Source organism: Ischnura elegans, chromosome 7, assembly GCF_921293095.1.
Source record: "Ischnura elegans chromosome 7, ioIscEleg1.1, whole genome shotgun sequence".
NCBI classification, from domain to species: domain Eukaryota; kingdom Metazoa; phylum Arthropoda; class Insecta; order Odonata; family Coenagrionidae; genus Ischnura; species Ischnura elegans.
The window spans coordinates 83,247,125-83,262,465 of NC_060252.1; the positions used below are offsets into that span (position 1 = coordinate 83,247,125).

The 15,341-nt window shown below is 40.2% G+C and overlaps 1 protein-coding gene across 1 annotated transcript; it reads left to right on the top strand.

Moving 5' to 3' along the window:
• The first annotated feature begins 2 nt into the window (after window positions 1-2).
• Window positions 3-6,670, top strand: LOC124161968 (N(4)-(Beta-N-acetylglucosaminyl)-L-asparaginase-like). The gene is made up of 6 exons (XM_046538251.1): window positions 3-474; window positions 557-713; window positions 828-1,053; window positions 1,178-1,374; window positions 3,020-3,127; window positions 6,075-6,670. The coding sequence occupies exons 1-6, from the start codon at window positions 318-320 to the stop codon at window positions 6,310-6,312; spliced, it is 1,083 nt and encodes a 360-aa protein (XP_046394207.1). The 5' UTR covers window positions 3-317; the 3' UTR covers window positions 6,313-6,670.
• Window positions 6,671-15,341: the final 8,671 nt, after the last annotated feature.

The window sequence follows — 15,341 nt, forward strand, 5'->3', positions numbered from 1 at the left end:
TCTGCCGCATAGGCTGCATTCTCTATGATTGACAGTCGAAATTAAGGAAATTAATGATTGTGAGCTTTTGTTTGAAAATAGATATGTACGCGATTGCAGTACTCTAATGACTCAGGAACCCGGTGTGTTTACATTGCTGGATGTGTAGTCGGAACGATTGCTCAAGAGTGATCACGCTGGTGTCAATTAGAAGCTCTTCATTCTCTGCGCAATATCCTCTTGCAGTCACGTATTAACGGGTTATACCATGGTTATACCGCTGACGGATGGTCAGCATAATTGAGTGACATTTGATAGCACCGCTCTCCTTACGCATCATGAAGCCTTTTGATTATAAATCAACTTTTACTACCTTAATACTCACCATATTCTCAGTCAATGCATTGAGGGGAGTAAATAATGCTTTCATCGTGAAAGATAAACCTTTGCCTCTGGTTGTTAATACCTGGCCCTTTGTGGATGCCACTGCTAAAGGTTAGTTTGCGGTTACAGTGCATTTGGAGCCTCATTATTTACTTGGAAAGTTCTCTTTATGCATTTTCTTATTTTATTCTAGCTTGGGAGGCCATCTTCAATCATAGTAAATCTGCTTTAGATACGGTGGAAGTTGGATGCACACAGTGTGAAATTGATCAATGCGACGGGACTGTTGGATATGGAGGAAGTCCAGACGAGAAAGGAGAAACAACTTTAGATGCCATGATAATGGATGGGTAAATATGATATTCTCATTTCATTAATATGCTTATCCCATGATCTAGGCAAAATATGTAGTTATTAGTCGGTTGTTTATTTTAACGTCGTCCATTTTTATATCCCACTCTAAGGAAGACGATGAACATAGGTGCTGTTGGAGCGTTGCGGCGTGTAAAGAGTGCTATTTCAGTTGCTCGGAAAGTTTTGGAAAACACGAAGCATACCCTTCTGGTTGGTGATCAAGCGACTGAGTTTGCTGAAGCCATGGGATTCAAGATCGAGAGTATTTTTACTCCGGAATCACATGCAAAGTGGCGATCGTGGATTCATGATAACTGCCAACCAAATTTTTGGGTCGTGAGTTGATTTTCTCTGTATGATTACCTTTCATTTAATGTTTGGAGAGAATAACATTTATATACAGTACGTTCTATTGGTTTTGGAAATCTGTCACAAATGCATCGGGAATATGTTTTTACAGAATGTTCTGCCAGACCCAAAAACCTCATGTGGACCATACAAACCGGTAACCAAATCCATAGAGAATAATGAAGTTGGAGAAGCGAGTGATTTCTTTGGACGTCACAATCATGATACTATTGGAATGATTGCAATTGATGGAGATGGAAACATTGCTGCTGGAACATCAACTAATGGTGCAAACCATAAAATTCCAGGGTAATTAGTCTTTCATGTATCATTGAGCTTGAGTCACACGATATTTTTCCATCCCTTTTCATGGCTTGTTAGTTAAAATAAATTTTTGTTGAAAAATAATGCTATAGCATGATCACTGCAGGGGTTGTAGCATTAATAAGAGTACCTGCACTCTTTTCAATCATTGATGGTATCACTTTTTTCTGCCCTCATCTGCATAAAAAACCCTGAAATTCTAATTTAGACTGCTTGTTTTGGCTTTCAACCACATCTGGTGTATATGGATATGATTTATTATGATTATGCTATTCTGATGGTTAGTGTAGGTGTTAGTAGAATTGAGCTTTAGGGTATGTCGACGGCCAGGTCATTCTGCACCACTACTTAATCGTTTGTTTCAAATCATATTAGTTTAGGAGTAAAGGTCAAAATTGGTATTTTTGAAAAAATATTTGGTGGCCAGCAATGTTAAAAACTTCATGCCAGTGTTGAACAGAGTTTCTGCCTTTGTCAATGTTAACCCTTTAACTGAGCAAATAAGCTGAAATAGGCTACTGAGGGTTCCTGGCGGCTACTGAAGGGCAATAAAAATAAAAAGAGGAGTAAAAGATGACTGCATGGCATCTACTTGTCAAAGGAAGAACTTCTAAGCACCTATGGACTCTGATAGTTGAAGCATAGTTTAAATCGTCAATAGACGATGGGAGCAGGTTAAGGCTCTAAATTTATATACACTTCGGTGTGCGAAATGCAAAATTATTTATTTTTGGCGATCATTAACCCTTTCGCGCCGGACATTGGTTAAGGGAAATTCTTCCTCAATACGAGTCTCTTGAAAGTTTTCTTTACTCCCTTGTACGAAGCGTTTTCGCGTCAACTGAAGGCAGTGGTTCCCTCCCTAACAATTTTTGGACCCAACTCAGAGGGCACCGATCCCTTTCCTCGGCCTCTGTCCCAGACCCTAGAAGGATTAAAAGCCCCTTCCTAGCACGAGTTCGCGGTCAACTGGCTAAAATGTTAATGCAAAATATATGAAAATATTTGTTGCTCGCACCGATTTTTTTTCATTCAAAATGAATTTTGTGTTTTTTTCTGAGCGTGCAGAAATTTTAAACGAAGTTCTAATGCTGATTTAGACGGATTTAATGTATTTACTAGTTGTTCTATAACTCCGTTGAGATTAACGTTAGAATTTTGTTTGAAATTTCCATGTGGTCAGCAAAAAAAGATGAATTCATTTCTAGCATTGAATTTCAAAAGTAAGCAACAAATATTTTTTTGGAAAACACACTGCAAATAACAGCAGTTGACCGCGTGGAGAGGATAGGAAAGGGTCGACCTGAGTGGCCGAAGATGGGACTGGGCTCGCGCTAAGACGGATCGTGAGGGGCGACCGCGTCCGTGGGTCTATTGTGTCCGCGACGGTCACTTTTTTCGACCTATGCCACACAGGCGCGGCATTCGTTGGTTAGGGTAAGGACATTCAGGACGCACTGATGTAGCATTCGTTGTTTAGGGAAGAAAATCCTCGCCGCACAGGTGAGGCATTCGGCGCGAAAGGGTTAATACTCTTTGACCCATCTTTGTTTTTTGTCCAAGTTTATTACAAACAAACTCAAGGAAAGAGATGAATATATACTGACAAAATTAACTTTTTCATATGAAGGCGTGTGGGAGATTCTCCTATTCCGGGTGCTGGAGCATATGCTGACAATGAAGTTGGAGCTGCAGTTGCCACTGGTGATGGGGATGTAATGATGAGGTTTTTGCCCAGGTAGGTATAAGTTGTAGTTATACGTTTTTTTTCCTTAAATGCATCTTTTTGTTAAGAAAGTTATACTTTTGTTATTGTTCCTTGAGAGCTTTTTATTTGCAAACTTAAACTAAATGAAAACAGCATCAAATATGACCAAAAACAAATAAATAATGAATCAAAATAAACTAGAAATTGTTTAATATGAGCATGTCTATGATGGCTATTAACTCAGCTATTATAAATCATGTAGATTGTCAAGGGAAACAAACTTGTCTTCTCACCTAAATTTTATGAATTTTGTATGCCAATAGTGTAGTGTGGGGACCTGCGTAGCCACACATGGTTGGTATCATAATCTAGCCTCTACTAACTACAAGGTGTTGCATTATTCCCCATAATAGTAGCCACCATTTTTGGTGACCCCCGATTCAACACTGGCTAAATGTGCATGTGAGGTTGGTGACTATTTTTGAGATGATCAGTGTTGCCCCATGACAGATGGAAAAAGTTGGGTGATGAGTAGGGGAAGAGTAGGTTGCTCACAAAGGGAAGTTTGCACTTCTGGACTTAAAAGAAAGGGTCTTGCAAAGATAAGATGTAGGACCAACAAAATATACATAGAAGGAGTGAGAGAAAGGGTGTTTGCAGGTATTTCTAATGATTCGTATCATAAAGGTGAGATGCCAAGATAGGCAGAAACTGAGGAAGAATTTCCAAAACTGTAGATAATTTTTACCAGTAGTTGTATTATTTTCAATAAGGGATTGTATAATAATTATTATCTTTTCATTGCATTTTGCTAGAAATTGTTATTCTCTGTATGCTGCTTCACCAGGGGATTATTGTTTGAATACACTTATCCTCATCATAGTCGTCAATCCTGTGATTGGTTTGATAGTTCTCCAATCAATTCTCCTAACAGCTTATTTTTTAACTCCGGGGAGTCCAGACTCCCTTTCCCCCCGAAATATAAAAATACAATTACTTTGCTTCATAAAAGAAAACAGAGTATTGAAAAATCTTGAATTACAAAAGATTAACTTAGAAAAATGAAGTGTTTTTTATTATGAAAAGTGTTAAAATTAGTTTAAAACCATCTACTTAGTACCCTGTTTTTCAAAAATGTTTCCCCCTGGTTCTGGATTCCCCCTGACCAAAAGTCCTGGTTACCCCACTGTCACACATATTTACAATTCATTAACATTTTTGCTTTAATGTTTTCCATAAAATACATCCTCTGGTATACAAATCTTTAAGGATGATAAAGTCAGTTTTATGAAAAGTAGGTATGTCTTGGTTCAGTTCTCAGCTCAACCAGTTCTTGAGCTAAAGGCCTGTTTACACAATACAAGTTAATGTATCTTGTGAATGATTTTTGTGTATCTGTGTGAATGATTTTTGTGGACCAGAATGGAACATGTACAAATGCATGAACCAAATTAGAACAGGTTCTATTATCTGTACATTCATTTGCACAAGTTGGGTGATTACACAGTGCATTTTCAAGTTCATTCTCACATTCATACGTTAACTCGTATGGTTTAATGCACTGTGTAAACAGGCCTTAAGAACCAGTAATAGAACCAAAGACTGAAATAATTGGTACCAAAATAATTTGTTCAGAGGCCTTTGCAAAACTTCTCTCTCGCTGGAAATAAGAACTCCAGATTTAAGTTATTTAAATATGCTATTTAGACTATTTTAATAAAAGAATGAATGGGAATTATACTAAAAAGGAAATAGTGGCTCGCATATACATATTTACTATCCATTGCAAAATTCTTTTATCAGAGTTTGAAGAGTGTTATCTAACAGACTGCTCATTTTAATTAACATCTAAGAACACCATGTAATAAAGGTCTTTAATTTTTGTGTTGACGGATAGCACTCAAACTATTTTAAGGTTAATAATTATTTCATTAAGCGTTCAGAATATCAATGCATTTTCCTGGTCGAATCATGATTTTGTGGTTTCCGCCATGGATGAATCACATTTTTCAGCTCTATTTCTAGAAAATACTGGGGATAGCAAAATTTCCTTCATATTTGTTGCAGCTGAAGGTTTTTGCATTATTCATATTAAGCCTCATATTGTTATTATCATCTTTGTTGAAGTTATTAAAGAAAATGCAAAAAATCATTATTTTCAGATCCATGCATTGGACAAAATCGCTGTCTTCGGACAGTTTTCTTGCTCTAGAGTTAATCATTATAAATCCACTAATGATAAGTTTACGGAAGCTGTGAGTAAGTTGATTGTTTTAAAATTGATTGTGCAGTCTTTGAGATCTTCAAATGTGGATGATAGAATTTTGCAATGGATGGCAATTTATCACTACATATTTTCTAAATTAACAAGTGTCACATTGAGCAAATAGTCTGTTTATAAATTGTAATTGGTACTTGTAACTGATTACAATGAATAAAAAATTACTGTATATCTACGCCACTTCTTTTTCATTGTAACCATCATTTCTGATTGTACGGGAATGTGAGTCATGGGTTGTGATTGTGATTGTCTTTTGCCCCTTGCACATTACAGGTTTTCACCCATGAAGGAAAAAACTGCACTGTTTTAAATCGTGCACGGCTGAAACTGTCTAGTGTGAAATTGTGCATTTGTTTACGTGAATCACAAAGCAGAAAGACTATACGGTAGCCATGTGGCCCCAGTGGCACTGGACGGCTGCAATACGGCTAAAAATCAGTCCCGTGTTTTAACCATACAATGTGAAAGGTCTTGTAAACTCCTTCAGTGGACTAATAGAAAAAGGCCGGTGCTATTTTTCCTTGCACGGGCAAAAACATGTTATGTGCAAGGAGCGTTAGTGACTTGCGTAGTTGCTATAGATCTCCACTTCCATTTAACTGTAATAAGACAATTATTGAGGACTTGATTATAGTGGCTGCCATAAACTTCAATGTCTTTCCTCATATAACTACCAGTTGCCTAATTTTCTTACAGTCTGCTGGCAGTCGAGCATATGAGAAGAGGCTTCATACCTGACATATCAGCCAAGTATGCAGTGCAACGAATCATTAAATATTATCCCAAATTCCAAGGTGCTATAGTAGCGGCAGATAAGGATGGGAAATTTGGTGCTGCTTGTCATGGATTTGGTACATTCCATTATTCTATTGCTTCCCAAGATCTTGGGCAGGTCATCAAAGAAGTGAAGTGCATTGATACTCCTCCAGCATGAAAGTCTGTTAGTTTTTCATATTTGAAGCATCATTAAGTTAACTGAACAGACTCTTTTTTTATAAATGTACTTTACTATCTTTCCTAAGTACCTATATATTATTTTATTAATGCTCTTTACTCAAGTGATATTATTTATGAATTTATATGTATTACTAATTACTTTTTTGTATTAATATTAAGGTGTCTCAGCTAGAATTTTGGAATTTAGGACTGGGAATTATTCTCAAACTTATGGTCCATTTTTGGCATGGGTTACCTATGTGATGCCTGAATGATATTAGATTTTTAGTGCTTCCGAAAAAGAGTGGACATTTTGTATGCATTCCAAAGGGTAATAAAGGAAATTTTTTACATTACAGTGATTTTGAGGTAAATTTGAATAGCATATGAGTGATGTATTAAAATGAAATGTACAATGGTGGGACTTCAGAGTAGAAAAATTTGTTGCAGCATGCCCCGAATTTAAGATTTATCAACCACACACATACATACATACACATAACGGACAATGTTGAGAGTTATGGTGCACACATCTCTGTCTGCCTACCATTTACCCTATACTAATAAATATTCCTGCAGTCTCTTCACTAACGTTCTTTTTTTGTCACTTTTTTTCTAAAAATTTTTATTTTTTTTGCTTCCACTGAGAGTTTATTATCCAGGACCTGGGCATATGTTGCTCTAGGGTAAACAAGGTGCTGCTTTTGTGTAAGTGCTTATTTTTAAAGTGATGATATAGATTATGAATTGGTCACTGTAAACTTTACGCTGAAATGAGGACAATTGACTGAAAAGTGAGGGTTTGTGAGCTTTTAGTTCATAGATATGCTGCATTATAACAAATATCTATTCATTACTGTTCTTCCTTCAGAAAGAGACTTTTTGGCAATGTTATTAGTGGAAAAAAACATTTGAATTCCATTAGTGATGTTTGTTTTGATTTACCATTTATAAGTGGTTTTCAGCATAACAGTAATCCTAAGTACATATGAAGAAAGATTTGATGCTTTCCCGGCGAATGATGTGAGTAAACTTCTCTCAGGTTTCCCACCGGGTTAAAGGCTTCATAATGGCCGACGTTTCGAGCTCCGACTCGGCGCTCATCATCAGGGCTACTGGATGCTGTGATGCGGGAATGGGCCTGCTTATATGCTGCCCTCCTCCGGTCAGGTTCCTCGGGATTGGCTGGTAGTTTCCCGCCTGGTGGGGTTGACTCCGAATTGGTCTGTCCGTCGTATCGTCCTTTCCCTGTATTCGGTCAGTTTTTTTCAGAACGGGTTTCCAAGTGCTGCTAAGGGAATACCCTGAATCGCGATTAAAGTTCTTCCTCTCCAGTTTAATTTCGATGGCTTCTTTGGTGAGACGGTCCCAAAAACTTTTGGCATGACAAAGTATCTCTGTTTTTTCAAATTGAATTTTATGGGCGTGTTCGACACTATGCTCAGCAATGGCAGATTTTTCTAGCTGACCAAGCCTCAGATGCCGCTTATGTTCTTTAAGCCTGGTTTCGATGGTGCGGCCAGTTTCTCCAATGTATGCCTCACCGCACTCGCAGGGGACACGGTAGACACCAGGAATCTTGAGACCGGCTGGGTCCTTCGCTCGTACCAGCTGTTCCTTCAATTTCATGGGAGGCTTGTGGATGGTCTCGATGTTGTGCCTCCTGAGTATCCTCGAAATCTTCCCCGAAACTGATGAGACATAAGGCAGGCACGCTCTTGCAACCGGCTTTTCCTTGTCCTCTATATGGCGCTTATCCCGTGGTTCGGAGGTCCTTTAAGGGCCATGGAAATTTGGTGTCCATTGTAACCATTTTGTGCAAAGGTTTTCTTCAGATGTGCCAACTCCGAGGGTAAACTGTTTTGGTCAGAGATGGACATGGCTCTATGAAACAGGGTTGTCAGTACAGCTGAGCGCTGCGAAGGATGATGGTGACTGCCTCCATTCAAGTACAAGTTGGTGCTTGTCGGTTTCCGATAAACGCTGTGGCCAAGAGTTCCACCCTAGATAAATTACCACCAGCCGCCACTGCCACAGCACACAGCTATTTTCAGGAATTATCACCAATTTTATTTTCATCTTCCGATCATAACGCACTGTTATGAATATGTATGAAATTCTCATGAAGGTGATGAATTGCTATACGAGGTCATTGCTGGCTACAAAATCTTCTTCTTGTAATTTGCCAGTACTTTCCAAGGCCTTTTCCTTTATTAGTGAACCACTAACTGAAATATGTCATTATTATTATCATTATAGTATTCTACCGATTAAGGTAGGTTTCCATGGAGTATTCGAGAAGCGATCTGGGAGCCTCCCTTTCCTTCCAGCACTGCCTTCTTTAATTCACTGTAAGGCCTACTCTCTTTCAATCTATCCAAAAATCCTATTCTTTTCCTTCCCCTCCCTCGTTTCCCAAACATTCTACCCTCCAACACCATTTTCAACATCCCCTCCCCGCTAAGTACTCGCTCCATCCATACCTTCTGTCTCCTGCGTATCTCATCTAAAAGCTGCCTCTCCTCGCCAACCATATCCAGCACTTCGTCGTTCCTTTTCCTCTCCGTCCATTTCACCCTCTCCATACCCACATCTCGAATGCCTCCAATCTTCTCTCCTCTTCTTTCCTCAGTGTCCACGTTTCCGCACCGTAGAGAGCTACACTCCAAATCAAACTCTTCACCAGCCTTTTCTTTAAACTCTTACACAACGATCCTCTCAGAAGCTCCTTCCTGTTCATGAACGCCTCCTTCGCTAATGCTATTCTCTTCCTGATATCCTTACTACTGTATCCGTTTTCCTCTAACGTACTGCCTAAATAGTTGAATTGCTCAACCTGCTCAAGTTTATCACCACCCACCTTTATCTTGAGTCTCACATTCCTCGCTCGTGATGCTTTACAAAACCGCATAACCTTAGTTTTCTTGCGATTAATCCTCATCCCATACTCCTCGCAACGTTCGTATAACGCATCCACTAGAGCCTGAAGCCCCCTCGCTGACTGGCTGATCAACGCCTGGTCATCCGCGAATCTCACTGATTTGAACATCATTCCTCCCACTTTTATCCCGGCTTCTAACTCATCCCACGCTCCCCTTACCATCTCTTCAGCGTACACGTTAAAGAGCAGCGGCGATAGAGGACAGCCTTGCCTCACACCTCGGCCAATGCTTGCCCACCCAGATTCTCCGTCCGCTATCCTCACTTGCACAGTCTGGGCCATATACAGATTACGAATCAGTCGTCTATCCCTCCAATCTACACCCATTCTCTTGAGAATATCCATTAACTTCACCCAGTTCACCCTATCAAACGCTTTTTCAAAATCCACGAAACACGTATATACGTCCTGGTTATATTCTAGGTTCCTCTCGACGAGGGACCTCATTATTGCTATTGCATCACGAGTTGACTTCCCTTTTCTGAAACCAAACTGATCTTTGCCCAAATATTCGTTTGCCCTCGCCTCCATTCCTCTGTTCAATATCCTCAGTACCACTTTCGCCGCAAGCTATATTAGGCTGATAGTCCTATAATCTCCGCATTCCACAGCTTTCTTCTTTTTCGGAAGCGGAATTAAAACAGTCTTCACGAAATCTTCCGGCCAACATCCCTCCTCGTAGATCCTGCGCACTAGTTCGAAAAACCTTTTCTTACCTTCCTTCCCTAGATTCTTCAGAAGCTCACACGCGATATTGTCCACGCCTACTGCTTTCCTAGCCTTCATATCACGGAGTGCTCTCTCTATTTCCGAATCTAATATCTCCAGTCCAAGATTATCCTCCTCCACTGCACTTTCCTCCTCTAGAGTCAGTCTCTCTGGTCTGTTCGTTCCGTCATACAGGTCCTCCACATATTCCTTCCACCTACCCTGTACCTCTGCTCGCTCGGTTAGCATCCTCCCATCCTTAGCCTTAATTTTAGACATGGCTTGTCCTCTTTTGCCGCCCGATAGCGACTTAACTTTGGCGTACAACACGCCTAGTTCTCCATCGTTCTGGAACTTTTCCATTTTCTCACATTGTGTTTTCCACCAAGCCTCCCTTGCCCTCTTAGTTTCACATCGTAATCGATTATTCAATTCCCTATAATTCTTTTGCCCTGTTCTTTGTCTACGTTCTTCCACCTCCTTCTCTCCTCCATTTCTTTTACTATTGCCTCCGTTATCCACGGCTTCTTTATCCTTCTACTGTCCACGTAGCCAATTGACTTCTCCGCCGCTTTGACTATTCCCGTTTTAATATTATCTCATCTTTGCTCAACAGTCTTGGTGCTGTCAATGTCCCGCATACTAATGTCCACTAGTTCCTGATATTCTCTCCTCATACTCCCCTTCAGGGCTTCTACGTTCCATTTCTTAGTCTTCCTAACTCTTATAAGTCTTTTGAATCTTACGTTGCATTTCATGAGCACTAGATTGTGGTCCGAATCCGCATCCGCTGCAGGGAAGCTGCGCGAGTTTTTCACACTATTCCTAAACCTCTGTCTTACCATAATGTAGTCTATTTGATATCTCCCCGCATCCCCTGGACTTTTCCACGCGTACCTTCGCCCTTTATGATGATTTAACCACGTGTTTGTGATAAATAATTTGTTTCTCCTACAAAATTCTGCTGCTTCTCTCCCGTCGTTCCGTTTTCCTAGACCAAAATCTCCTATTTCGTTTCCATCCCTGCCTTTCCCGACTGAGGCGTTCCAGTCCCCCATTACTACCAGATTTTTCTTACCCGGTGTGTCTCTAATTATTTCCTCGAGCTGTTCATACACCTCATCTACTTCTTCCTCCCTATGATTGCTAGTGGGCATGTAAACTTGGACCACCACAAGGTTGGTGGGCCGCACCTCAATTTCTACCACCAGAATCCTATCACTTACTTGGTCTATACCTACCACACGCTTACCCATCTTCCCGTTTAGTACTAAAGCTACCCCCCCGCTGGCTTTCTTCCCCTCCACTATATATAACCCTATACCCATCACTCCAATAGTCCCCCCCATCCCTCCACCTCACCTCGCATAATCCTAAGATGTCTATCCTCCCTGTATCCATTTCCCTTTTGATATTTTCTAATTTCCCCGCCCTCATCATAGTCCTCACATTCCACGTCCCTACATTTACAGCCGACTTCTTCTTCTCCATCTTCTTGGTCTTCTTTTCTTCATTGCTGCTGCTGCTGCTGATGATGATAAGTCTCTGCAAGGATTTCGCATTTTGGCGACCCCGAGGACCTTGCCGACCTCGCTGCCGTGCCCGACACCCGCCCTTTGCGGACGGGTCCCGGGCGATGAGATTCTGAGGCTCATTTGGTTGTACTCCATGTGTTCAGGGAAGAGATAGTTGGTAGGGTTTCCCACTTCCATTCCAACAGTGTTTTTTACGTGACACCATCACGTGGACTACTTTTCGTCTGGCTCCTACCCTTCGACCTATCTGGCATGGGTGGCCCTACCGGGAATAATTTAGAATTAATCCCGCCAGTGCAGCTCTAGGGGTCATAGGAACGCGCAAGCCTTTCCACAGCGACAAGGTTGTAGCCCAAGGGAAAGGAAATATATTATGGCTGGGTAATTTAAAACCATATAAAAACAACAAAATTATCCCTCTGTAATTTTTTGGCCTCTTCATCTTCAGGCCACTATCCTTGTTGCTATTATGCTCCTCTTCATAATTTTACACCTAGATTTTAAAATCTGTTTATCTGTTGTTGAACAAAATTAAATAAACCCACTACCCTTCTTTCAGATGCACTCCTGTCTCGTTTCTAGATAACTTTAACTCTTTCCTCTAAGCTAAACATGTTCTCTTTTACATCTTTGACAAACAGCTGGTTCATACACCATCACTCAATGCTAAATGCTCCAGTTGAAAAGCAAAGCTGCACCTTTGCCAACGAAATGACTCATTGAATCATCCCTTGTTTCACATATGCGTGGAATCTGACAAACAGTTGGACTGCAAGGTAGTATCCAAGTACATATTCAGAATACAGAGAAGGACACTGAAAAGAGTGTGACCTCCACATCAGCACCTTTCACATACGCTCTAGGAAGAAATAGTATACATGAAACTATATGAATGATGGGGAGAAGTGCACTCCCTCTGTTAAACACCCCCAAGGTGACAAGGGTATTACCGAAAAGAAGATTTATATGAAGGTACGGATGTGAAATTTTGATATTTTTCATCTTCCTGTCCATGGACTGGTCACTCTGGCAAATTTCTGAAGATAGCTTGTGTTTCAACATTTTTTCAGATCATTTGCTGAACAGGGGAAGAAGTGGTGGTCATTGGTCAGAATGAGGGGTGGCCCTTGAATAGGGGTATTAAATACCATGAACCTTATGGGCTCTACTGTGAGTTCCATAAAATAGTGGTCTTCAAGAGGGGTAGTTGCTTAATAGGAGTGGTTGTAAATAGAGGTTTCACTATATAAAACGCATTGAGGGCCAAAAAAATTTATAAAGTTTAGATGCATGTTTTGCAAATTAGGTGAAATCTTTATCAAAAATGAAGATAAAAAAATGAGAGATTTTTTGGTGAAATGTGGCTCTGAAAATGACTGGTATTAGAATTTGATGAAAAGGATTCCAAAATGCCAAAGCAATGCGTGCCGTGCATCGGACAGTGCTATCCCAAGTTCAGGAGGTATTTCTCCCTGCTGATTAAGACCTTCATACAGACCATGTCACTGGAATGGCTAAGTTCACTGGCAATTCTCTCCACTGAGAAGATGATGTTGGCCGCAATGCAGGGGCTCTGTGTCAGGGTGATTGATATAAATTCTGTGGGAGGAAGGAGTGGCATAAGCACTTTATTTTTTGGCAGTGTAAATTTTACATTTCCATACATCTCACTGATGGGGTGAGATTGAGGAGGAGGTGGTAGTGGAGGGAGGGATTGCTGATTTTCTGCACCAGCTGCCACTGACTGTAGATCCAAATAACATAGGGAACTAAAAGATCGTGCACATGATTGGTGCCATGTAAAAGTCAGGGAGAAGGAAAAGGGAAACCTTACCAACTATCTTTTCCCCGAAAACAGTACAATCAAATGAGCCTCAAAAACTCGTCGAATGGGACTCATTTGCGAAGGGCGGGTGTCATTCACACCAGCAAGGTTCTCCAGGTCGTCAACATGCAAAACTAGGAGAGGTAGGTGTGTGTATGCCAAGGTAAAGTCATTATTGGGAGGCAAAAGAAGGGAAGCAATGTCAAAAATTAAGGCTAAAGATGGAAAGATGCTTACTGAGCATCGATCATCGAAGATGCTTATGGAGGTTCAGAGTAGATGCAATGAGTGTGTGACGTATCTGTGTGACAGCAGGAATACGCTGGAAAGATAGAACATAAGAGGAGAAAAGTGCAGTGGAGGAGGATAATCTTGGGCCAGGGATCTTCGATGCAGAAATCAAGAGAGCCCTTCGTGGTATGAAGGCTAGGAAAGCAGTGGGAGTGGACAATATCCTGTGTGAGCTGCTGCAGAATTTGGGTAGGGATGGAAAGAGAAGGTTTTTCGAACTAGTACACAAGATTAATAAGGAGGAGAAGAATGGAGAAGGTGAAGTGGACAGAAACGAGGATGAATGAAGAGCTGGATATGATGGGTAAGGAAAGGCAGCTTCTAGATGAGATACAGAAGGTATGGATGGAGTGAGTGAGGAGGGGATTTTAAGAACAGTGTTAGAGGGTAGAATGTTGGGCAAACGGGGGAGAGGAAGAAAGAGAATAGGATTTTTAGATGGAATGAAAGGGAGTACTTATTACTGTGTAATGAAGAGGGAAGACCATGAAGGAAGGAGATACTGACAGTATACTTCTTAAGTACTGCATGAAAACCTACCTTAATCTGTAGAATACTTTAATAATGATACATAATTTCAAATTTTGCTGCCCCATGAAATCTGCTGCCCAAGACACGTGCCCTCTCTGCCCCACACTATTTTCTGACCTGGGAGGACCTGAGAGACACAAACTAAGGGAAAAGAACTCTGGGGTTTTCTCCAAATAAAAGTAATAGCTTGACCCAAACTGTTTGAGCAAGGCCTTTAAGAAAGAAAATGTGAGTGGGCTATTCAAATAACAGGACATTATTTAAAAAATTGATGTTGATAAAATTTAAGACCAGCATACAATAAAAGTCTAAATATGTATATGTGAGATTAAAGGCACTGAAATAGTTAAAAATTATTAATTACAGATTGATATTGGTCGGAAAATACAGACAGATGAAGGTAAAATAGAAATATTGGGGATAAAGTAATTTGTGTTAATGATATATATTCATCTTCTTAATTTAGATCTCTACTATTGATTCTTTAAAGTGTTGGATTCCCAATAAAAAAAATGGAACTCTCTTGAGAGTTGCTATGGAGGATTTTACATGAATGATATTACCAGTTTCGCTTTAATTTACTATCAGACAAATTATGCTATTGCATTCGTGCTTATAGACTTATAAAATTCCAATCATACGAAATAATCTTCTTCCATCCCTATGGGGCTCTGTTGCTTGTAATGACTACACGCAGTGAAGTGAGGAGTCAGAAATCAGGTAGAGTGTACACATTGTCATCTGGTAGCTACATTACCATCTCCTAAAACCTTGTCATGGCTTACTGTTAATAAACCACTACAAAATTAGCCATTTAATTCAACCACAGAAGTCAAATTCTTTCAATTTCCTCATCTACTGAGGAATCATTCCCTCCCCAGCAATGAACTTCCACATACTCATTATGTACAGCCAAACATCCTATCTTCATATATTTTTTAAGTCTCCTTTAACCACTAAGTCCTGTATTATATCCTACTAGAGTACCTCTATTTTATTCATCCTTAATTCATGAGCCCTATTCTCATCCTCTTTCCTTGAAGCCCAAATTTCTTGATCATAGAGTACTCAGCTCCATTCATTCACACGTTTCTTTAAATTCATAAGTTAAGCCTACTCTCCAACTATCAGTCATTTAGTATTCTGATTAATTTACTTCCCTGATGCACATCATTCTCCACCCATTTTCTTCTTCA

Bases quoted from the DNA above. Each gene is read 5' to 3' on its own strand.
- LOC124161968 (XM_046538251.1), top strand. From the start codon at position 318: ATGAAGCCTTTTGATTATAAATCAACTTTTACTACCTTAATACTCACC. The intron at 1,054-1,177 runs GTGAGTTGATTT...ATGTTTTTACAG, and splicing joins GCCAACCAAATTTTTGGGTC to AATGTTCTGCCAGACCCAAA. The intron at 1,375-3,019 runs GTAATTAGTCTT...TTTCATATGAAG, and splicing joins GCAAACCATAAAATTCCAGG to GCGTGTGGGAGATTCTCCTA.